General features: G+C 35.5%; 1 protein-coding gene across 16 annotated transcripts in view; it reads left to right on the plus strand.

Moving 5' to 3' along the window:
- The window catches only part of ARHGAP12 (Rho GTPase activating protein 12), a 155,102-nt gene that overhangs the window by 99,568 nt on the left and 29,950 nt on the right, over window positions 1–25,584 (plus strand). For all 16 annotated transcript variants that reach the window (XR_005355203.1, XM_038529875.1, XM_038529886.1 and 13 more), the window contains 10 exons: window positions 975–1,036; window positions 3,715–3,796; window positions 11,174–11,275; window positions 14,358–14,456; window positions 19,210–19,312; window positions 20,771–20,887; window positions 23,184–23,282; window positions 24,797–24,874; window positions 24,974–25,108; window positions 25,344–25,446. Coding sequence is in view for 15 of the 16 variants with exons in the window: in XM_038529875.1 (XP_038385803.1) it covers window positions 975–1,036; window positions 3,715–3,796; window positions 11,174–11,275; window positions 14,358–14,456; window positions 19,210–19,312; window positions 20,771–20,887; window positions 23,184–23,282; window positions 24,797–24,874; window positions 24,974–25,108; window positions 25,344–25,446 (980 nt within the window). In the remaining variant the exon portion in view is untranslated. The remainder of the gene's footprint in view (window positions 1–974; window positions 1,037–3,714; window positions 3,797–11,173; window positions 11,276–14,357; window positions 14,457–19,209; window positions 19,313–20,770; window positions 20,888–23,183; window positions 23,283–24,796; window positions 24,875–24,973; window positions 25,109–25,343; window positions 25,447–25,584) is intronic.

Raw genomic sequence — 25,584 nt, forward strand, 5'->3', positions numbered from 1 at the left:
TCAAGAAAGATGTGTCTTTTTCTAATGGAAGTACATTGAGAAAATAGCTGAGATATGATGAAATAGAAATAAATTCTGAATTGGGAATATTTTTTCTATGTTTTTGTATATTTCAGTTGAAGTAACATTGCTCTGTCATGCCCTTAAAGTGCTTACTAATATTGATGATTGCTATAGACACCAACTCATTGTCTTTAAATTCAGTTGAGTTTAATGCAATGAGAAGCTAAAGCAATGAGAAAGTGCTTCCTTCCTTCCATCTGGAGGAATTTTAAGATGACTATTAACTTGAGCAAAGTGGCTTTTACCTTCATGGGGTTTGGTGATAAAGCTTTGCCACTGTTTTTGCATCAGCTAACTAATATATCTGTATTTTTCCAGAGCCCCAATTCATCATCTGAGAATATGTTTAGTGAAGTACATACTGAGTTTTTTAATGCCACCTTAAGGCCAGTACTATGCATAGTAACATTTACTTTTGAGTAATGTATTAATACAGTTACTGCATTTGTTCTGGCTAGTTATTTTTACATTTTGACAAAGCAGGTTAATATCTTAAATAATTTTCAAACTGTATTGCTGAAAAACCCCCAGCAAAGTAAATAATTCCTTTTTGAGGTATTCATCATTATAGCATTAGATAACTTTCTTTGAACAGGAAGTCATAAATCATTCTTCCAGTGCTGACCGGTGGTGTTTGTGTGGAAATCTAATTTGATAGCAAAGTGCCTTATGGCTGCCAGGACTTAAGAAGAGGAAAGGTTTAATTGTAAAATTACTGAAAATAACTATACAGAAGTATTAGGAAATTGTATTCCTAATGTACTTTACTTTAGAAGTAAGCATATTACATACTGACTAATCTTTTTAAGCTAATTTTTAGAGTACCAGATCAGTTTGACTCAATCATATGTAAAAATTGGACCTCATTGTCTATATGAATTATGTATAAATGATATTACTCTGTTCCATAGGGTCAAGAAAAATATGGATTATTAAATGTAACAAAAATTACTGAAAATGGGAAAAAAGTTCGGTAAGTACAAAAATCACTAATGTTCTGACATGTTTTATTTGATTGAAATAAAAATTATGAATATAGTTATATTCTAGTAGAAATGATAAAAAGGTTTCAAATAATGTATTTTCTAATATGTACGTAGGATTGTCATGAAATGTATGACTGAGCCACCCATGTGCCCCTGAAAAAAATTTTTTAAATAAAGCTAATGCTTTCTCAGAATCCTCTGCTTTACCACCTCTGAATTTAATATTATCTTAAAAAATGTGTCAACACAAAGATTGTGTTGCATTTTGGACTCCTTACCTATACACGATTTTTTAGCATCTTGTAAATGATTCGGAAAATACTGGTTCAATAAGTTTGCTGACTCTTCAAATGTTGACATATCTTATAATATCAAAGAATTAACAGATCAGGGCAGCCCGGGTGGCTCAGCGGTTTAGTGCCGCCTTCAGCCCAGGGCCTGATCCTGGAGACCAGGGATCGAGTCCCACATCAGGCTCCCTGCAATGGAGCCTGCTTCTCCCTCTGCCTGTGTCTCTGTGTCTCTCTCTCTCTCTTTCTCTCTCTCTCTCTCATTCATAAATAAATAAAATCTTAAGAAGAATTAACAGATCAGTAACATCATCAGAAAAGTCATTAGATATTGGAAAATTGTCAACCTCACAGTGGCAGATATGCTAGGTTTTCCAAAATTCTGCTTTCCCTTTGAAAGCTTCAATTTTTTTGTCAACAAATACTGTCCTTTAAATGACAGACTCACTTCATTTATTTTTGAGATAATATCTACCTGCCAAATACTCAGCTGTAAATAACCATAGTGTGACCATCGGTCATTTTTATTTTCCAGGAAAAAAAATGTGACTAATTCTGTTCGTAACTCCATTACATGAGTGCTTCAGTCTTTGGGGCAACTATTGTTAATTCAGTATTCAAATATCCAATATTCTTCGGTATAATTACTAGTTCTACAGTTTTTCTAGTTTTGAAAACTAAATTCAAAAAGTTTATTTAAAGTGGAAATATATTGATTTTACTATTTTTTCAGAGGAGGGAGTTAGTAGATACTCTCTATAGAAATAGAAGATTGAGTATAAAATAAACTTCCAAATAAAAATAAATCCCTTCTTGGGACACCTGGGTGGCTCAGTGGTTGAGCGTCTGCCTTCGGCTCAGGATGTGATCCTGGGATCCAGGATCAAGTCCCACATCAGGCTTCTTGTGGGAGTCTGCTTCTCCCTCTGCCTGTGTCTCTGCCTCTCTCTCTCTCTCTCTCTCTCTCTCTCTGTGTGTGTGTGTGTGTGTGTCTCATAATAAATAAATCTTTTAGACACTCATCCACTGAGCCACCCAGGTGTCCCAAGAATAGGGATCTTAGACTGTTCACTTCAGGGGGAAAAGCATTAAGTGCCATAAGATGGGGACTTAAAATGGTAAAAACTGTGGATAAATCTACAATAAAGATCTAATCATTAGGAATAGCCATTCACCAAATAAGTAGCAGTAACAACCATAAGTAAAATCAATAGGAAATAAAAGGAAAAATAGAAACTCAATAGAAGTAAACTTAATTTCACTTTTAATCCATGAAGTTCAAGTATACATAAAATAATAAGATAGGTCTAATTGATATTAAATTCTACATTCTGAAAATAGAGAATAAACCTTTTGAGTGCCTTTAGAGTTTTCAAAAACTCTCGGTATGTTTGGCAGTAAAGGTAGGCCTTAATAAATTTGTAGTAGACATATTTGACATTCATTTTAGCCTGACAATCAATTGAATTCCCTTATAAAGTAATTATTGGTTGTCTCTGGAATGTGGATTGAAGGAGAAGAAATGGGGAACCTTCATCTTTATACATTTTTATATTTAGAGTTTTGATATATATGTGTTGATTTTGTAATTTATGACAATAAAAAAAACCCTCATCTTAGTAACCCCAGTGATCAGTGAGTATGTAATTTATTGTACCTAGTATCTACTGGTTGTACCTAGTGTCTACCACTTACCTAGTGTAGCCTTATTAGGGGAAGGGAGATAGCCAAGAAACATAAAATAATTTGTATCTATAAAGAATTAGGTGAAGGATCCCTGGGTGGCGCAGCGGGTTTAGTGCCTACCTTTGGCCCAGGGCGCGATCCTGGAGACCCGGGATCGAATCCCACTTCGGGCTCCTGGTGCATGGAGCCTGCTTCTCCCTCTGCCTGTGTCTCTGCCTCTCTCTCTTTCTGTGTGTGTGACTATCATAAATTAAAAAAAAAAAAATTTTTTTTTAAAATTAGGTGAGGTGAACATGTTTGCTTAGTTTTTTTTTGTTTTTTTTTTTGTTTGCTTAGTTTTTAATCATGAATAATTCTTGCCAGATACAGAGTTCAAGTAATGCTACTTCAAAATAAATTGGTACCTTTGATTGTCAATGTGCTGGATTGCTATGTGGACATAATTATGTATATAATTATTCTAATAATATATCTCTATTAGCTTCATTTGGTTGGGGGCCTTGATGGTCAGTTTGGAACCATAAAATGAATGTAATTCTGTTAGCATTATGTCCTCAGTAAAAACAGTGAGAATGTCAATAATGAATGTAAATCGTGGACAACATTGATAACTAGGTTATATGTAATTTTTCAGTTTGGTTGGAAAAACTGAATAGCAGAGCTTTAGTTGGTTGTCTTTATAATTACAGAAAGAACTGGTTGTCTTCTTGGGCCGTGTTACAAGGTTCCTCTTTACTCTTCACCAAAACTCAAGGAAGCAGCACAAGTTGGGTAAGTATTTCTTCTCTTTGTTGGATTTACAAATTTAAATTATGTGGATAGTCGTGCACCTAAATTTTGTGAAGTATTTCAGAGTTCTAGCCACAGGTGGTGTGCAAATAAAAGTAAAGTTTATAAAAGACGTGTTTTGACTTGTAACCAAAGAGGAGGGCTAATCAGAAATCTGATTAGTTGTATTAATAAAATCAACAGTCTGTTTTATCTATTGAACTGAAAGGTGGGCTTACTACTTGGACATTCTAGAACAAAATATCTCTCTTAATTCAGCTCCAGGATATTACAAGTTTCCCCTGCTGTCCGAAAGCATAGTGCTTCTATGAACCCTTGTAAATTACCATTAATTTATATGGAAAAATTTTTGAGCATTCTAAACAGCCCCTCCCCCCACAAAAAAATCTCTTTGGGGCTTTTCTGATACCTTAGGATATATCTCCCTACTGGATGTACAAAGGAGCAAAAATACAGATGCTCACACAGTCAAAACTATGGTACATTGATGCTAACTAACATGCAAGAGTGTGGTTTCCTGAGAAGGAGCTTGGCAGGCCACTTTGGTGGCTCAGGGTGCGAGCTGTCTTCATAATTGTTCACTGCACAACAAACATTGAACACTCTTCTCACTTTTACCTTTCTTTATTTTTATTTTTAAAATTTTTTTTACTGGAGATCAATTTGCCAACATATAGCATATCACCCAGTGCTCATCCCATCAAGTGCCCCCTTCAGTGCCCGTCACCCAGTCACCCCAACCCCCCTCGCGCTTCCCTTTCTACTACCCCTTTTTCGTTTCCCAGAGTTAGGAGTCTCATGTTCTGCCACCATTTTTACCTTTTTTAATAAAAGTAAAAACGACTCATATTAGTTTTGGTTAGCAAAACAGGTACTAATGTATGTCTTTTGTGAAAGCAAAGTGGTGTAATGTGAACTTTCAAAAAGCAGGGGACACCTATAAAGCTTTCTTGTGCTTGTGAATTAGCTGATTCAGATATTTAGTCAGAAAATAAGCAGAAATATATCAAGCCCCACCTTGAACTGTGATCTGATCTTTGGATACTAACCAGTGATTCAGGTGTACATGTCTATATATAAGGTCAGCCAGCTTTTAGAAGAATAAATGTCCCATTACTTGTGGGATTTTTTTTTTTTTTAAGATTTTATCCATTTATTCATGAGAGACATGGAGAGGGAGAGAGAGGCAGAGATAGAGGCAGAGGGAGAAGCAGGCTCCATGCAGGGAGCGCAATGTGGGACTCGATCCCCGGACTCCAGGATCACACCCTGGGCCAAAAGCAGGCGCTAAACCTCTGAGCCAGGCAGGGATTCCTACTTGTGGGATTTGGAAGTGTTTTATATATCTCAGTGTTTACTATTGTTACTCTTCAGTTAGTTTGTAATACAAATACTATAAAAATTACAATTTGTGACATATAATAGCTACACTTTTTGAATGTTTACTATGTATCAGGTACTGTATCAGGGCAGAAGTTTATCATCCCCTCTATCCCTTTTATAGTTGAGAAAATGAGGTATAAAACAGTTAAGAATCTTGCTGAAGGTTGTATACTTAGCTAGTAAGTGGCAGATCTAGGTGGCAGTTGTCTCCAGAGTCTATGCTCTAGATATTTCCAAAAATTTTTGTAATTAAGTTTGAAAGGTCAGTGCTTAAATAAAATTTTAAATGAAATCAATCTAATGTCTTTAGTCTGCTTTATTTCGTACCTTAGCCAATATTTTCTTACATTTACTGAATGTCTTTAAAATTAGCAGGACCTATGGACCTTATATTTGATGAAAAAGAAATCCATTTTTAAAATTCAAGCAGATTCTACTCATCTATGTTTATAATGCAGCCATTTAACAATCTTCAGAACCAGAAATGTCACAGAGCATGTTTGTCCACAAATACTTTTGGTATGGCAACCCCAAAATCTTCTTGATTGGGACTAAAATGAACATTCTAGATACTTTTTCTGTTTGCCTTACCACTCCTTTGATTTGCTTCATTGTTTAGTCAATACAGTGGAACTGACCTGTGATATACTTTCCATATTTAAAGATTGAAATTTTAGTTTCACTTACCTTAAAGTAAATTGATAATTATGTGTTTCTCCTTTTTTTCCCCCTGAGGTAAAGCATGTGGTACTTTTTGTTTGTGTTACTGCATTTCTACAGGGTTATGCAATTATTTCTTCTTCCTACTTATGGCTCAACTTTTATTTGAAATTGAGTGTAGGAAATGAATTAAGAGGAATGGAGAAGCAGAGATTAATAAGTAATCTTTTAAAAAGCTGGATAATGGTCATTTTTTTGTAATTTCTGATGCTTAAAGAGCAGAGGTTGTGGTATATACCAATAAAAGAGCATTGTGGTAAGAGGCATCATTTAGGTAGGCAGACTTGCATGCTTTTAAAAGAAAACAAAAAACTTCTTTTTAAAATAAAAATTTTCAGTGAGTACATCAGTGTGTGATTGTTAGTACCTAAGGCTGGTTGCATTTTATTTAAGGTTTTTCTCTTGAAGATCTTACATAATTCAGAACTCATAATTAAATCTAATCTTGACAAATCCTGTGAGGTATTTCTGTTTGTCAGCTAAAGTTGTGTCACTGTGTTACCATGTGGCAATAGCGGAAGCATAGTTTAAAATTCACTGAGCTAGCCAATTTTGAAATTGCAGATTTCTTAATGAATTTTAATTATAGGGATTTGCTATTTGAATTTTTGTCCTTAAATGAAATTTTACTAACATATTATGAATAATACAGTATATTATCATTTCAGATTAGTATAATTAAATAAAAATACTCCTACTGTATTTATAGTCTCAATAAAAACTAAACAGTTGTGACAAGTGATAACATGCTTGGTTGTGCAGTCAATTCTTAATTTTTGTTTTATGGCAAATTTAAAGATGACTGTCTTGCTTTATCTTTTTGTATGTAACACCTATGAAAGGATTGAAAACTAAATGGTCTAAATAAAAGCAAGTAAGATTATTCACATAGGTGTGAAAATGTGTATAATGTATTTTGGCATTATACAACATTCATAAATATTAAAAATTGGTAATTATGTAAGAGGCTTCTTAATTCTGTTAATGCAACTGTTAAAAAGGAATTGAAAACAACAACAACAACAACACCATAGTTTTGTTTCTATACTCAGCCACCAAGTAGATTTGTTGTAGGTAAAATGTATCCTGTTTGTATAATGAAATCACACCTTACCTGAGGATGAGATTCTAAGGCTAGTATATAAGCCAAAAAGACAAAAATCAGCTATAGTGAAAATTACCCTTGAGTATCTCCTTAGGAAGGTGGTATTAGTAGAAGTTGGTCTGTAGCAGAGCCAGTTTTTGCCTTTGAGGTTGGAAGAGATTGCTTTTCCTCCAGTTGAATTTGATGATGTATGTTATCGTTGTTGTTGTTTGGTTTATGTTAAGGGGCCACGTTACAGACGTTTGATTCTTTAAAAATTAGTTTTCACACTTAGTGCAAAAACCTATACCTAGATCCACTTGAAGAAAGATCAGATTCACATCTTTTGCTCACTCCAGAGCATATACTCATTGACTAAAGGCTGAGTAAAGTCACCCACACTGTTTGAAGTTGTTTTTTGTTTTTGTTTTTACATAATTTGCACTTTGTATTTAGTTTTGGTTCTATGGATAGTTAATGTTGAGTAAACAGAATATACATATGCAGTACGCAACTCCACTATATAAGATAAATTTTACGTGGATGCTGTTGATCATCGAGTGAGCCTTCCTTTCTCCTTTAGGCTGGACACATTCCAGTGTTTTCTGTACAATATTACACTGGATTGTGATATCAGTAGCCTAAATTATAGATTATACATGCTTTTTTCTTACTTCATTTCACCTAGTTGGTGCAACAGACATAAAAGCCTGTTTTGTTCTAGGCATTGTGTTAAGTTTTCCAATTTAGAAGTAAGTAACAGTCTTTGTCTTCGTGGCTTCTACTGTAATGGGGAAGACCAAGAAGGGCACAGTGACAATATGACATGACCTTGTGCTCCCTTTCAGATACCATTCATCATATTCTGGATTGTTAACAAAAATCACCCCACATATATCACTAATTTTTTGAATTTACTTAGACATTCTTTTAAATTTCTAAAATTTGTCTCTTTTGGGGCTAGATAATTGTGTCATAGGGGCTCTCCTATAAATGGTATGGTATTTAGCAGAAGACAGTAGCATCTCCACCTCCAGTTGTGACAACTACATGTATATCTCTAGACATTGTCAGGTGTCACCTAGATTGCCTGTGGTTGAGAACCACTGCCCTAGAGGAAGGGGAATGTAGGGGCCACTCCCAAGAGAGGACTTAAGAAAAGGATACCGGAGGACATTGCCTGGCAGGTCACAAGGAGGAAGTTCAGGGATTTCTGAGGAGAGGGCTGAACAAGGTGGCAGTGGGCCAGAGGTACGATGTATTTAGTACTCCTCAGGTCTTCTATTGTAAGACCTGACCTATCTAAGACAAGTCTGTTTAATGTAATCAAAAACATTCACCTTAAAAATAAAACATGATTTATGTAGTAAGAGAGTTAGAAAATATTCTGAGATATAAATGCTAGGGCCTTTACAAAAATATTTGGAGGTTAAACTTTGTGTTGTGTCTGCTTGTAGAATTGTATTTTCGTTGTAATTTGTTCCATATGCTTTTCTCATGTGTCATTTTGCCATTGTGCATTATTATGACATCATTTTCTTCCCTTTCTCCATCAACTCATTCTGCCAACAGGGCTTAGTCCCTGAGCTCTTGCTTTTGCTGCTTTTTTCTTGGAAAAATTCTGTCAGTCATTGGCCTGCATATGTGAAATCTGACCCTGTTTCAGCTGTCACTGTATGTGTTCTTGTTGCATGCCCTTTGCTACAATAATTTCATTTTCTTTGCCCCAGATATATGGAGGGATGTATGATAACATGGGACTAGAGTTTGTAAAAGGACAAATAACAAACACAAAATTTTGCCAACCATATTGAATGCATTTTTACCAGCATTCCATGCCTGGTCATTGTATTTGGTTGCTTTGTCATACTTGGTTAGTTATTTGTATCTTAGGCAAACCATTTCAAAGCATGTGATGACCAGTTAAGTACATTGATTTATCATGCGACTAATTGTGCACATTTAAGTTTTATAACTTTTGAGATATACCATTTACTTAGGATGTTATCTTTGCCTTGTTGTAGCTATATGGTTAATTAAATGTCTTTTAAATGACAAAAGGTACTTAAGACCGAGACTATAGAATAGTTAAAATTTTTGTGATTGTTATTATGATTCCACTAATAAAAATTTCATATAATACCTAAACTTTGTTTTGATTCCACTAATAAGTTGAATATAATTTCCTAAATACTGTTTTGTTATAACAAGTGCATTGTTTAAGTCCATGTTGCTAGCTGAAAAGATGAAGTCAACCCATTTATATATTTATTTTTTTAATAATAAATTTATTTTTTATTGGGGTTCAATTTGCCAACATACAGAATAATACCCAGTGCTCATCCCGTCAAGTGCCCCCCTCAGTGCCCGTCACCCATTCACCCCCACCCCCCACCCTCCAGCCCTTCCACCACCCCTAGTTCGTTTCCCAGAGTTAGGAGTCTTTCATGTTCTGTCTCCCTTTCTGATATTTCCTACCCATTTCTTCTCCCTTCCCTTCTATTCCCTTTCACTATTATTTATATTCCCCAAATGAATGAGAACATATAATGTTTGTCCTTCTCCGATTGACTTATTTCACTCAGCATAATACCCTCCAGTTCCATCCATGTCGAAGCAAATGGTGGGTATTTGTCATTTCTAATGGCTGAGTAATATTCCATTGTATACATAGACCACATCTCCTTTATCCATTCATCTTTCGATGGACACTGAGGCTCCTTCCACAGTTTGGCTATTGTGGACATAGCTGCTAGAAACATCGGGGTGCAGGTGTCCCGGCATTTCATTGCATCTGTATCTTTAGGGTAAATCCCCAACAGTAAAATTGCTGGGTCATAGGGCAGATCTATTTTTAACTCTTTGAGGAATCTCCACACAGTTTTCCAGAGTGGCTGCACCATTTCACATTCCCACCAACAGTGTAAGAGGGTTCCCCTTTTCTCCACATCCTCTCCAACATTTGTGGTTTCCTGCCTTGTTAATTTTTCCCATTCTCACTGGTTCAACCCATTTATTAAATGTGAAGTTACTGAGTAGTTACTGACATTATGAATAGTGCATAAAATATCACCAGGTTGTTGGATAAGTTCTATTTCCAATGACAAACATAATTTGACTAGAAAATACTTTAAGAAAAGAAATTTCCTGTAACAGATCTTTGACCTTAAGATTACAATTCATTAGCCCTTAAGGATTTTAAAACCTATAAACCTTTCAGTAAATAGGAGTGCTATTTTCTATTCTTAGTTAACAGACTAAGCAAAAATTTAACTTAATGAAGGCAAGATGGAGTGTAAGTCTATATTTAACATGAATTTTCTGCTACTTACTAATCTTTTCCTTATCAGGTTAACAAAATATAATAGCTAGCTAAGTGCTTTTTCTTTTCAAACCACCCTTGTCAGCTGTCTTCCTATTCTTTTCACAGTACCCTATTAAGTTGCTGAGGCTTTATAGCATCTGGCTCTAGTTATAATTTCTAACAAAGGCTGAATGAAAGAATATGGGGCTTAGAGTTTTCTGTTTTTACAGGTTACTGTTGTGGACAGCATAAATAGTCGATAAGGAAATAACTCTTGAAAGCACAGAATCAGGTTTAGAGAATGTTTATTAGGTGGAAAAGCACTTGATATCTTCCAGATATTTTTTATATGTATGTAAGAATATTGCCTTACCTTTTTGAACACATCATTTTACCTAGTCATATTGTCTAGGATTAATTCCAATAAATGGAATTGCTAAAGCCAAATGATACACGTGTTTGTAAATTTGCAAATACAGTGTTACCAATTTTCCCTTTCTAGGCATTGTTCCAGTTTATACTCCACTTGCATATGAAGGCCTGTTATTCTATGAAAAACATAGTTTTTCATCTAACTTCTGGAATTTTTTTTCCTACACTGATGGGTGCAAAAAGATTTTAGTGTAGCTTTATTTTATATTTTTCTTATGAAGATGGAAGTTGAGCCATTTTATTTCCTTTTCTATGAATGATATATTTATGTATTAGAGACGTTTCAATTTTAAAGTAGGAATTGCTATTTTATGATAAAGACAAAAATTTGAGGTAATCACCTATTTGGTTTATTGTTAATAATGTAAAATTGGTCTTAATTATTTCTGTTTCTGATGAACATCACAAAGATTTTCCCTTTTTTTCTAAAATGAAGTTTGGGAGCAATCAATCCAAGCCAGAGTTCACAGTGGACCTTAAGGGGGCGACGGTAGAGATGGCTTCGAAGGATAAATCCAGTAAAAAGAATGTGTTTGAGGTAATACGTTTGTTTTCTAAGTATAATTCACATTCTTTTTTTTTTCTTATAAAGATTTTATTTATTCATGAGAGACACACAGAGGCAGAGACATAGGCAGGGGGAAAAACAGGCTCCCAATGCGGCACTCGATCCCAAGACCCTGGGATCATGACCTGAGCCAAAGGCAGACGCTTAACCAGTGAGCCACCCAGGTGCCCCCAAATTCTTAACCATAGTAATTGGATGTTCTTTTTTTTGAGTTCTTTTGAGCTGTATTTCAATGTGACCGATTAGGACAAAGTTAAGTCAGTTTATAGTATCATAATTTAAGGTTAAAAAAAAAACTGGCATAAAGAGCTGGCTTCATTTGTGTAAATCATTGGATTTTAGATTATAGATCACAAGTATTTGTTCCACAGCCTTGCCTTTCCCCTACCAATGGTAAAAAGGGTGTGGTTTCCTTTATCTACCAAATCTAATGTTGAAAAATAAATTGAAATCTTTCCATTTGGTCATTAAAAATCTCTCCCAGTAGGGGTGCCTGGGTGGCTCAGTCCATTAAGTGTCTGCCTTTGGCTGAGGTCATGATCTCCAGGGTCCAGTGTTCAAGTCCCATGTCAGGCTCCCTGCTCAGAGTGGGGAGTCTGTTTCTCCCTCTTCCTTGGCCCCCTCCCTGCTTGTTCTCTCTCTCTCTTTCTTTCTCATTCTCTCTCAAATAAGTAACCCTCCCCTAGTAATATATGATTCTGTATCAGTTATTTATTACTGCATATCAGACCATTTCAGGATTTAGTAGCTTAGGAAAAGAACAGTTGTGTTTGTTCAGTTTGGCCTATGCTGAACTGAGTGATCCTTCTGATCTCAATGTGGGACCATTCATGAGGCTTTTAGCCCTTCAGTGGCTTACCTGCACCTGGTTGGTCTAGTTCACATGTCTGGTGTCGGTGCCAGCAGTATGCTAGGGCTCCTTTCTTATAAGATCTCTCACTCTCAAGGAGGCTACCTCTGGCTTCTTCACATTGGCAGTGTCAAGGTTCCAGGAGGGTGAGGGTGAAAACTATACTTCCGCTTAGATTTAGAAGTCACACATCAGTGTATTCCATTGGTTAAAGCAAGTCAGAAAGCCAGCTGAGTTTTCAGGGTTGTGGGGAACTAGATAGAGCCCACCTGTTGATGAAGGCATAGTAAAAGTTGCATTACATTACAGAAGGTTGTGTATAGAGATTGGAAGAATTTTTCAGACTGTCTTTGCAAGCAGTCTTCCAGATCCCAGCCTGCCTTTATAGCCTCATGTGTCAGCCCTATCCTGTCTTATTAATGCAGTTGCTGTTTTCCAAGTGAAACCTAGGTTTTCCTGCTCCTGTGATTTTTACTCTTTATTAGTACTGACCCATGGCAGTCTCTTCTTGTCAGGTGTTAACCTATCTTCCAAGACCCATCATAAATGCTCCCACAACACTGATAATTCTTTTTAATTTCTGCTTTTAAAATAGTATTTAATGTAGTGTACCTTAGGTTATCATCTGTTGTAAATTATCCCACTAGATGATGATTTTTTTTTTTTTAAGCAGAGAGACTATATTTTCCTTATCTTTAAGAAAGAACTCCTAACAGAGTATCTTATATGCAGTGAATATTCAGTATTGGTTGACTGGCTTGACCCACTCTCTTGAAAGAACTACAAGAAAGGAAATCAGTGTTTCCTGATTTAGCCTTACAGTTTCAATAAGTGATTTCAGAGTGAAAACAAATCTATGGTTGAATAAGTTAGGCAGTGGTACAGATGTTTTTCTTTCCTTAGAAAATCAGAGCACCCTGGGATGTCAAAGCCCTGAGACTTTTTGAAGGAAAGAATCTTGTTAAATGTTATTCAGAATTTCCCAAATTAATATAGAACTGGTTTGAAAAAAAAATTTTTTTTGAAGAATACCTCTTTTAAACATTACTTCAGGAACTATGTTTGAGGCATATGTCTCAGAATGTTGTTTGGGTACATTGCCATATGTTCCTCGAGGAAAAAAATAAACAGTTACCAGACAGAAATTAGGAGGAATGCTTTCTCCTAACACCTGAAAATATTTCCTCAATCAAGTGTAAGTAACTTTGAACCAAAGAGATTATACATAAATTGGTTGCTGCCTTCATGTAGAATAATACATAATGTCCTGAATTCATGATTTTGACACAATTTATTACTGCTTTTGCCCAGAAGTGACATAACATTTATCGTCTGTGCCTTCTCTTTGTACTAAGCCATTATATTTATTTGCCTATTAAGTAGGAAATAATGAAAGCTTAACTCTTTCATATATTTTTTTCTACATTTATTTTTTAACTGGAGAGAGAAAAACATTCCTCAGATTTACATAAAAATATAGATTTTATTTCTTTACAAGTGGATTTTGTTTCAATTCTAGTCGAAAATGCATAGCTTTGGTACTTGAACTCATTTTTTTTTAATGTTTATTTATTTATGATAGTCACAGACAGAGAAAGCGAGAGAGGCAGAGACACAGGCAGAGGGAGAAGCAGGCTCCATGCACCGGAAGCCCGATGTGGGATTCGATCCCGGGTCTCCAGGATCGCGCCCTGGGCCAAAGGCAGGCGCCAAACCCCTGCGCCACCCAGGGATCCCTTGAACTCATTTTTTTAATGATACAGTATACTAGATTTCAGCAAGTTTTATGGCATTTGTGTGATGGAATATGGGAATCTAAATTATTAGATTTTCATTGAGAATTTTTTGTGAGAAAAATGTCATGTTTTATAAAGCAATTCCTCTGGGATTATTTTATATTAAAATAAAAGATATTCCATTGCTGTGCATTAACCTTTAGTCACTTACTATATGGCATCTAGTCTTCTGCTGGTCCGTGGACTTTTGCTTAAATATATTCATTTATTTGGGGGCTCCTGGCTGGCACAGTTAGTGGATTGTGTGAATCTGGATCTTGGGATTGTGAGTTCAAACCCCACATTAGGTGTTAGAGATTACCTTAAAGTAAAAATACAATCTTAAAAAATAGATATATTTTTCATTTACTTGGTTGAAAGCACTAACCGTATTCTTTTCCTCCCCCCCCCCCCCTTTTCTCTAAAGCTGAAAACCCGTCAAGGAACAGAACTGCTAATTCAGTCTGATAATGACACTGTTATTAATGATTGGTTTAAAGTTCTTAGTAGTACTATCAATAATCAGGTATGTGTTTGACTTAGGTAAATTTTTTCACTTCAAGGCTACTTTTCTTTTCTGCTTTCTAATTGGTTATTGCATATCTAGTTTCCAGTTGATTTGTGATAAAATACTTTTTTAATATGTATTTTGATGAGAGATAGGAAAGTCAATGGTAGTTTAGCAGATCCTTGGGGCTGGTGATTGATTTAACATTCTCAATTATATATTATTGGCTACTAGTGGATTTTAAGTAATTTTCACATGAGATTCAAAAAGAAGTAGTTCGAGAAGACGGACAAACCATTCTTAGATATAGTATATATTCAGTGACCAATGAGTTGGGAATAGTACTATTTGGTGAAGACAGGTCCTACCTAGGTAAAGGTATGAAGTAAATGAAGCTGTAGCCTCTTCATGAGCACTTTTTCTTTCCTCATGACACCTCTAGCTACTGCTGGAGGTGTTTTAGTTCTCCCCCATCCCCCAAAAAGGGAGGTAGGTGTTCAGTACCCTTGTGTTCCTGGTATATTTCCTCGTGTGTGTGTGTGTGTGTGTGTGTGTGTGTGTGTGTGTATATATAGTAGGTACATAATATGTTACATAATGTATGTTTGTGTGTGTGTGTGTGTGTGTGTGTGTATAAACAACCAAAAAGAATCTCAAATTTATATTCTGCAGCTGTGTTAGAGCAAGAAGAAACAGGGGCTATATATTTTTGGACTATATTCTTACCTTCTCAGTGTATGGGGACATGGCTTCTCATTAAGGGTCATATGTCATGGACAAAAAGGAAAGTGAATACTTATGGGAGTGTGTTATGGTTTTAAACTAAACAAACCATATCTGGGGGCATCACAATGCCAGATTTCAGGTGGTACTACAAAGCTGTGGTCATCAAGACAGTGTGGTACTGGCACAAAAACAGACACATAGATCATTGGAACAGAATAGAGAACCCAGAAGTGGACCCTCAACTTTATGGTCAACTAATATTTGATAAAGGAGGAAAGACTATCCATTGGAAAAAAGACAGTCTCTTCAATAAATGGTGCTGGGAAAATTGGACATCCACATGCAGAAGAATGAAACTAGACCACTCTCTTTCACCATACACAAAGATAAACTCAAAATGGATGAAAGATCTAAGTCTTTTTTTTTTTAAATTATTTATTTATTTATGATAGTCACAGAGAGAGAGAGAGAGAGAGAGAGAGAGAGAGGCAGAGACACAGGCAGAGAGAGAAGCAGGCTCCATGCACCAGGAGCCTGACGTGGGATTCGATCCCGGGTCTCCAGGATCACGCCCTGGGCCAAAGGCAGGCACTAAACTGCTGCGCCACCCAGGGATTGTGAGACAAGATTCCATCAAAATCCTGGAGAAGAACACAGGCAACACCCTTTTTGAACTCGGCCACAGTAACTTCTTGCAAGATACATCCACGAAGGCAAAAGAAACAAAAGCAAAAAAAAAAAAAAAGAAACAAAAGCAAAAATGAACTGTTGGGACTTCATCAAGATAAGAAGCTTTTGCACAGCAAAGGATACAGTCAACAAAACTCAAAGACAACCTACAGAATGGGAGAAGATATTTGCAAATGACGTATCAGATAAAGGGCTAGTTTCCAAGATCTATAAAGAACTTATTAAACTCAACAGCAAAGAAACAAACAATCCAATCATGAAATGGGCAAAAGACATGAACAGAAATCTCACAGAGGAAGACATAGACATGGCCAACATGCATATGAGAAAATGCTCCGCATCACTTGCCATCAGGGAAATACAAATCAAAACCACAATGAGATACCACCTCGCACCAGTCAGAATGGGGCAAATTAACAAGGCAGGAAACCACAAATGTTGGAGAGGATGCGGAGAAAAGGGAACCCTCTTACACTGTTGGTGGGAATGTGAACTGGTGCAGCCACTCTGGAAAACTGTGTGGAGGTTCCTCAAAGAGTTAAAAATAGATCTGCCCTACGACCCAGCAATTGCACTATTGGGGATTTACCTCAAAGATACAGATGCAATGAAACGCCGGGACACCTGCACCCTGATGTTTCTAGCAGCAATGGCCACAATAGCCAAACATTGGAAGGAGCCTCGGTGTCCATCGAAAGATGAGTGGATAAAGAAGATGTGGTCTATGTATACAATGGAATATTACTCAGCCATTAGAAACAACAAATACCCACCATTTGCTTCAACGTGGATGGAACTGGAGGGTATTATGCTGAGTGAAGTAAGTCAGTCAGAGAGGGACAAACATTATACATTCTCATTCATTTGGGGAATATAAATAATAGTGAAAGGGAATAGAAGGGAAAGGAGAAGAAATGAGTGGGAAATATCAGAAAGGGAGACCGAACATGAGAGACTCCTAACTCTGGGAAACGAACTAGGGGTGGTGGAAGGGGAGGAGGGCAGGGGGTGGGGGTGAATGGGTGACGGGCACTGGGGAGGGGCACTTGACAGGATGAGCACTGGGTGTTATTCTGTATGTTGGTAAATTGAACACCAATAAAAAAATTTATTAAAGAATAAAAAATAAAAAAAATAAAAGCTACATTGTAAAAAATTTAAAAAAATAAACTGAACAGACTGAAAGAAAAGTTGGGAATCATACGCTTTAGTAGAGATTGAGCCGTCTTTCAGAGACTGTAGGTGAAGCCTCTTTACTAATAAGATTTGTGACTCTTACTGAGGTATCATATGGGTTTCATTTTTTCACTTATAAAATAGAGATGTTGGATTTGATTGTTTCTAAGTACCCTTTTAAGCTCCAAAATTTTTATGATGCACTCAATTGAAAACAACCAGATTTGCAATCTTCTAACTCTTCCTCCTTTTTCACCCCTTCTACCCACCTATATAAATACTCTTCTTTTGCAGTTTGTAATATTGTATATTTCTGAATCTTGTCTTTTCCTTTCCATTTATTCTTGAAACCACTATCAGGACTTTGTATGATGAGTCCCTTCCTAAGCAGTTTTTCTTATTTCATCTTATCTGCCACCAATCTATTCTTAATATCATTGCTGTATGAAACTTCCTAATGTTAACTGTATAATCAATCCTCTCCTGCTCAGTAAACCTTCCATGACTCATTAAAATTCAACAACCTGAGCCCGATCTACTCAAATGTACCTTTTACTCTACCCAATATGGGCTTTCAGTTCTAGTTACTGTACTCTGTCCCTAATCCCTTGAAAGCAAGTATGGCTGCATTCATTCATTTAACAAACGTGGGAGTGTTTTATGCAGTGGAGATACATAGGAGCATGCAACCATGTGCCATACCTTTTTTATAGCAAAATATAGATCACTGAAGACAGACAACTTGGCAGTTAGTACATTGAAATGTGATGAAGCTTATGATGGTGAGGGATATATAACTTATTATAAAAACTCTAAGTAGGGGCTAACCTAGTGTAGAGGCCTGGGGAGGCCTTGTAGAGAAAGTGGGGGTTTTTTGTTTGTTTGTTTAGTTTAGTTTTGTTTCGTTTTTCAATCGAAACCTGTAGGATCAGGAAATCAGCCAAGTGAAAAGAGAGTAACATATTGTTGACTGTGAAATTTAAAATATATACTGTTTACAAAGTGGCAAAAGATACTATAGAAATATGCACAATAAGTTTAGAAAGATGCACAAGACTTCTGCAAGGAAAATTGCAAAACTTTATTGAGAGACATTGAAGAAAATCTAATTATATGAGAAGTAAGTATATTATGTTCATGGATTAAAATATTCAATAATGTAAAGATATAATATTCTTCCAAATGATTTATAAACTTATAAACGAGATTTTTGAATCTCATTCAAAATCCCAGTAGGTTTTCTGATGGAACTTGGCAAGCTTATTCTAAAATTCATACTGGAATATAAAGGGTAAAAATATCCAAGACACTCTTGAAGAAGAAAGTGGAAGGACTTGATCTGTCAGATATCAAGACTTAGTTAATACAACATGCTGTACTGGGATAGATCTACAGACCAGTGGAACAGAATAAAGAACCTAGAAACCCACCTATCTTTGGATACTTCATGCCATATATCACTGTAGAAAAATAAGGAAGAATAAACTGGAAAGTAAATGGTACTGGGTCAACTGGATATCCAAGAAGAAATTAGAACCTTTCCTAACACTATACACAAAAATAAGTTCTAAGTGGAATAAGGACATCAGTATGAAAGGCAAAGCAATGCTTTTAGCTTTGAGAACTCAGTTTTTAAACCTGCAAAAATGACTGATTAGGCTATACATGAGCTCAAGGATTTCTTTCAATGTCCAACATCCATGAATCTGAGTGTGATTGCTAGTTATGATACAAAATATAATTTGAAAAGATTGTTGGTGTGAAAAATTAATGTGCCATTGGTTAGTTAGCTTTATCTTATACTGTTAGCACAGAATGTAGCTTCATCATGTTCCCTCACTGTAGCTTGTAGTCTGACCTTTTAACTCTTGTTACTGTCATTCTTACACATTTAATCTACATGTGGGAAGATAACTTCATCATTAGTATATAAAACCATCATCCTGTGAATTATCAGCATTTTTTTCTTTTTTGAAGTTTAGAATTAATGAGTTCCCCTTATCTAGGGGGAAGAAGTATTTTTAAAGATTTACCAAGTATCTAAATCATATATGCTATATATTGATTGGTTCCCTAAGATTATTTGGGAGGATCAGTTACTGATTATATTGAGAATTATGCTATTATATCGAAAATAATCTCAAAAGTAATATGTGTTTGGGAAATCTCTAATCAATAGACAGTAGAAACTGATGAAGCAATTGAAGAAGAGATACCAGAGTCCCCAGGAATAGAAAAGCATGATAAAGAGAAGGACCATAAGGATCCTAAGAAACTTCGTCGTAAGTTATCCTTTACCTGTTTTGCTAGTCGCTTGAGTGAGCATTTTCTCTTAGCTTTTCAAATATTTTAAACACATAGAGGCTGAGTGGAATCTCCAGTGTTACCAGGAACTTATAAAGGCTGAGTGGAATCTCCAGTGTTACCAGGAAATTATAAGGTTAGGTACTTGCAGTCTCAGTGTTTCAGGAGTACCCTCTCCTTGTTAACTCCTTGTCATTTTTCAGCGTCATCGTATGCACACGTACAGAATTTAATTAATTTTAAGATGATGTGGTCCTTTAAGAGAAAAAAAAAGTGTATTAGAATGCACTTCTATTGAGGTATTCAGGAAGCTGAATTATATTGATTTTAAAGTATATAATTACTGTTTAAGATTCTAGGTAGAATCTTATACTTTAAGAAGTCGGAAGTCATGGGACATGTACCGTAGCTCACACTGGACACCAGGCAACCATCTCTGGACTAGGATGTGTCTGTGCAGGTGCAGCTGCATACATTCATATCTCCACATCATTCATATACATATATATGAATACATATATGTAAATATATGAGCTAAAGCTAGCAATTTAAGAAGAGCATTAATTTTCTGATGCAGGCCTCTTGTGAATTACACTGTTAATTAGGCCATTAGCTATAGCTCTGAACTTGTTAAATCTATTTTAACAAGTCCACATTTAACTGAGAATTTTTGGCCTTTGAATTAACTGAACCATTAGAAAATCGTTTCTACTTTTGTTCTCTCACATTCTAATGAAGGTTAGTCCTATTACTGACCTTGTCACTGACATGTAAACACGTCAAAAATTTGATTATCTTAATGCTTCACTAATATATTGTTTGTGCTCTCAACTTTCCTCAAATATAGTTCAAGAAATTTACTTTTTGGATTTTTCTTTATCAGAACCAAAGAAGAAATCAGACTAATGACAATGTAGGACATTTTTCAGGTGGTCCCATTCTTAGTTTAGAGGTAATTATGACAAGGTGTTATTAGCTTAAAGTACAAGTAATTGTGATGGATATATATCTCTCTAGACTCCTAGTCCAGTAAGGATACTGCAAGATAGGGACTTTTTAATTTATGTTTTCTGGATATTTTTGGGGGGTCATTTTACCTTCTAAAACTGATAGTTAAAGGAGATAAGTAGTATCATTTATGAAATAATGAACATAAATTAGAATAACCAGGGTCGTAGCACATTTACCAAAGAAGGTAGAATTTGTAGTCAGTGTTTAGTGATAAAAATGAACTGTTTTGTGTGGCTTATCACTCTGAAATTGGGTCTGTGTTAGCTTGATTCTTCACATACTATTAAATTATATTAAAGTTTAGAATAACTGAATTTATAACTATGATTTTTACATACGCAATTAATATGTTTTGAGTGCTAGGTGGAAGATTTTTATCAAAAAGTTTTTATTTTATGAAATGCTTTATATTTGTTTCTCTTAAGCCATGAAAGTGTCTAGCATAGATTCTTCAGAACAGAAAAAAACCAAGAAAAACTTAAAGAAGTTTCTTACACGGCGCCCCACTTTGCAAGCTGTTCGTGAAAAAGGTTATATTAAAGGTAGGTAGAGGTGATGTTTATAATAATGAACTTTGGCCAAAATCAGAAATGAGACATTTTAAATTAAAAACTGAAAACTTTTCTTTAAAGTTACCAGGTTCATTGGTTTAAAATACATTTGAGTGATTAAAATTGATTTTTCGATGCATATGGAGAGTTTAAAGCACTGAACAGACATAAATATCAAACTAATTTTCAGAGACCACTGGGATGGAGGCCCCCAACCCCACTTGAGTCTCGCACACACACTTGCTCTTTCTCTCTCACTCTCTCTTGCTCTGTCTCTCTCAAATAAATAAATAGAATTAAAAAAAAAAAAAAAGATTTTTAGTTTTGAGATGCACAGATCAAAGAAATTTTTAATGATCCCTAACAGTAAAAGGAAGAAAAATATTGAACAATTTTATCTTGATTGTTTGCCTTCATTTCTTATTTCAGGTTATCTTAAAATTAGTATAAGCACTTTATACTAATTAATTTTTATATTTATTGTTTATAAGCAATAATAGCAAGAATGCACTAACAATCTTACTAACAGAGTATTCTTTAAAATCATGTATAGTTGGGGATGCCTGGGTGGCTCAGCGGTTGAGTGGCTGTCTTTGGCTCAGGGCATGGTTCCGGGGTTCCGGGATCGAGTCCCACATCGGGTCTCTGTGGGGAGCCCCCTTCTCTCTCTGCCTCTCTGTCTCTCATGAATAAATAAATAAAGTCTTTAAAAAAAACCAAACAAAGACGTATACTTGTATATACCTTTAGTTCTTACAAGCATTTTTAATTTAAGTGATAAGTTTTCTAATACAGGACTCAAACAGTGACATTAATTAGTAAATAAAGACATAGGTAAAAATAATATATAACATATATCTGTCTTTGAAGTTTGTAAAAAAGACCATCACTGGAACATCTGTTTGCAAAGCATCTAATTTAAAATACACAAATGGGTTTCATTAAAAAGATATTTAAAACTTCTAGGTAGAGTTCAGTTAATTAGTGATTCAAATTAGCAGCCTTAAGAGTTACAGGTAAACAGGGATTCCGAGATAATGCATATGAATTTAGTATATTGAGTTTAGAACTTAAAAAAAAAAAAAAGCCTGACAAATCAGTGAATAGAAATTGCTGTTCTCATCAGGCCCTTTTATTTTTTTAGATTTTATTTGTTTAGTCATGAGAGACACAGAGAGAGAGGCAGAGACACAGGCAGAGGAAGAAGCAGGTGCAGGGAGCCTGATGCAAGACTCGATCCTGGGGCTCCAGGATCATGCCCTGAGCTGAAGGCAGGCACTAAACCGCAGAGCCACTCAGGGATCCCCTCATCAGGCCCTTTTATTGAGAAATATAAACTGTTGCTGCTTTATGATGGTGTTCAGGACTTGAAATATTTTGTTTTCCTGAATATTTAGCACTAACGTGGCATTTCAGAAGTGTTGGGTTGAAAAATTAATAGAACAACCTTTGAAATAGACTTTTGAAATCAAATGTTGGCACATGATGAATATGCACCATGCTTGTTTTAACAGTTTAAAAAACATTGAGTTGTTTACTAAGTGCTAGGCATGAGCCTATGTGCCAGAAATACCTATTGGTTCAAGAATTACAAGGTTCTTGCCCTCTGAAATTTACATAAAAACAAGAAACAGACAAGATAATTTTATTTATTTATTTATTTATTTATTTATTTATTTATTTATTTATTTGATTTTATTCATTCATTCATTCATGAAAGACACACACGGAGAGGCAGAGACACAGGCAGAGGGACAAGCAGGCTCCAGCCAGGGAGCCTGATAGGGACTCGATCCCGGGACTCCAGGATCATGCCCTGGGCTGAAGACAGCGCTAAACTGCTGAGCCACCCAGGCTGCCCCAGACAAGATAGTTTAAAACAGTGCTGACTACTGTGAAGAATCTACAATAGTAATGAAATAGTGACTGTTACTGGGTTTCCTTAGGCTAATCATAAGGTTTTTTGTCAGGAGATGACATTTTAGCTGAGGGCAAGAGTAATAAAAAGGAGCTAAGTTTGGGGGAGAGGATGGATCTCTGCAAAAGGTATAGAAAACAAAAAGGCTCTCAGGTAAAAAGGAGTCGGAGTGGAGTGTTCATGGAGTTTAGTAAAGCAGGAAAATTGTTTGAAGTGGCATTGGAATGAGTAGGCAGGTCAAAGGACTCCGTCACAGCAGGTAGTGTTGGGATGCACTCAGTGTCTTCTATAGCACAATGAATGGTTATCACCATTTTGCAAAATAAATTTTAGCAGGCTGGTTTATTTCAAAAAATAAATCTCTTTCAGATCAAGTATTTGGAGCCAATCTTGCTAATCTGTGTCAGAGAGAAAATGGCACAGTGCCAAACTTTGTGAAGTTATGCATTGAACATGTTGAAGCATATGGTAAGAAAATGATTTTTATTTTTATATTAAGCACACCAACCCATTGTTCTGCCATTAAAATCCTTAGAGTTTTTATGATTTTGAGTGATGGAACAGTTGTAAGCTGTCAAGAAAAGCATCTTGTTTGCCAAAAACTTACATGTTTTAATGGTTACATATATCTGTTTTAAGACCTTTGCAAGCACCCGTTGAATATTCAGCACTTCTAGCTGATTAAGCATAAGGTATTATTTGAAGCCATTTGGAGTTGGCCTTTCTTTAAAATGAATAAGGTGGTGATTATAAAACTGAGTTTATTAAGTGAATTGATTGTGTAGAAGATAGGAGATTGTGTTTACTTACCAAGAGAAAGTTTCTTCTCTTTATAATAAATACGAGTTGATATTTTAAAACTGTTAAGTCAACTATAAAGTGTCTAAATAGACAAACCTCCTTATGCCATTTCCTGTTAAGTAAGACTTAAACCAATTTATATTTTGGTTAATTTTAACATAATATTTATACTAGTTTTATGTAAACTATCATGATAATTAGATTAACTTGTATCTGTACACCATCAAAAAATCTTGTACAATTAAAATATTTGCATAATTTGTAATTTCTGCCAGTTTCAGATCTTGTCTCTGACTTTTCTTGTCAACATGACAATAGAGACACTGTGCCTTTATTTGAAGTTCTATGAATAGCACATCAGATAATGTGCTTTGTTAAATGTGTACAGCATTATCATTTAATGAATATTTGGATTTTTTAGGCTTACTTGCGTGAATTTCACATGATTCTATTCCATATATGAAAGAAGTGAATATCAAAGTAGCAATTGTTTTTATAGAATCTTTATTTTAATTGGTTATTAAGTTTATTTATTACAAGCCCTTAATAGGACAACTATTTTTAAAAGACTGCCTTGGGGGATCCCTGGGTGGCTCAGCGGTTTGGCGCCTGCCTTTGGCCCAGGGCGCGATCCTGGAGTCCCAGGATCTAGTCCCGCGTCCGGCTCCCAGCATGGAGCCTGCTTCTCCCTCTGCCTGTGTTAATGCCTCTCTCTCTATGTCTATCATGAATAAATAAATAAATCTTAAAAAAAATCTAAAAAAAAAAAATTAAAAAAAAAAAATAAAAGACTGCCTTGATATGTACATTTACGTTACGAAATGTGCAGGAAAATAGACGGGCTAATTTTATCTTCTGATTTCCTTTACTTTCTGAACTATCCCCAGGTATATCTTAATTTGTTAGTATTTCAAGTTTAATGAGATGATTTTTTTGAGATGTTCCACAGTCTACATGATTAAACAAATTAGAATTGTTGCTGTTTATTAAACAGAATTCAGAGTATATCTCCACCCCCTCTCTCTCTGCCAAGGATCTTTAAAAGGCCAGTTAGAGGAGAAGAGTATTTGCCCATTTGATTTTAAGCTCATGTTAATGAATAAGGATTCTGAAACATGCAGCCATCTTTAGAAGAGGCAAACACCTAATTTAAACACAAAAATATTGTAATTTTCTCTTAGGTTTGGATGTTGATGGGATATACAGAGTAAGTGGCAACCTTGCAGTGATCCAGAAACTGAGATTTGCAGTCAATCATGGTAAGATCATACTCCCTATTGTTATGTGCAAACAGCATACTCATTACTTTCAGGATCTGTTTAAAGTGATTTTTAAAAATTTCCTATTCTGTTTTTCAGATGAGAAATTGGATTTGAATGATAGTAAATGGGAAGATATTCATGTTATTACTGGAGCACTCAAAATGTTTTTTCGAGAATTACCAGAACCTCTTTTTACATTTAACCATTTTAATGATTTTGTTAATGCAATTAGTAAGTATGTCATTAAACTCAGTTTTTTTTCTAGATGCTGAAAGTCTGTATTGACTAAGCTGTAGACTACATTCTGTTTGATCTCTTAAATTTTTTCATAGGATTGTTTTACTTCAGAAATTTTAAATGTGACCACCAGGTGTCACTGTGTATTATCAAATGTCAGGTTCTAAAATCTGTCACTGTCTTCAATTTCATGCATAATCTCTCATTATCTTTTTTTTTTTTTTCTTAGAACAAGAACCAAGACAGCGAGTTGCTGCTGTTAAGGATCTAATCAGACAGTTACCAAAGCCAAATCAAGATACAATGCAGATTCTTTTTAGACATCTCAAAAGGTAAGAGGTTCACCACAGAAAAGAAATAGTAATTAGGGAAAAAGAAGGAAAAAGGTAAGAAATGCATGGTTATGAGGTGTGGTATGGTACCCATGAGGCCAGGGTCCCTCAGACACTTACTTGTTCAGATTCTGGCTA

Source organism: Canis lupus, chromosome 2, assembly GCF_011100685.1.
Source record: "Canis lupus familiaris isolate Mischka breed German Shepherd chromosome 2, alternate assembly UU_Cfam_GSD_1.0, whole genome shotgun sequence".
Classification (NCBI taxonomy): Eukaryota; Metazoa; Chordata; class Mammalia; order Carnivora; family Canidae; genus Canis; species Canis lupus.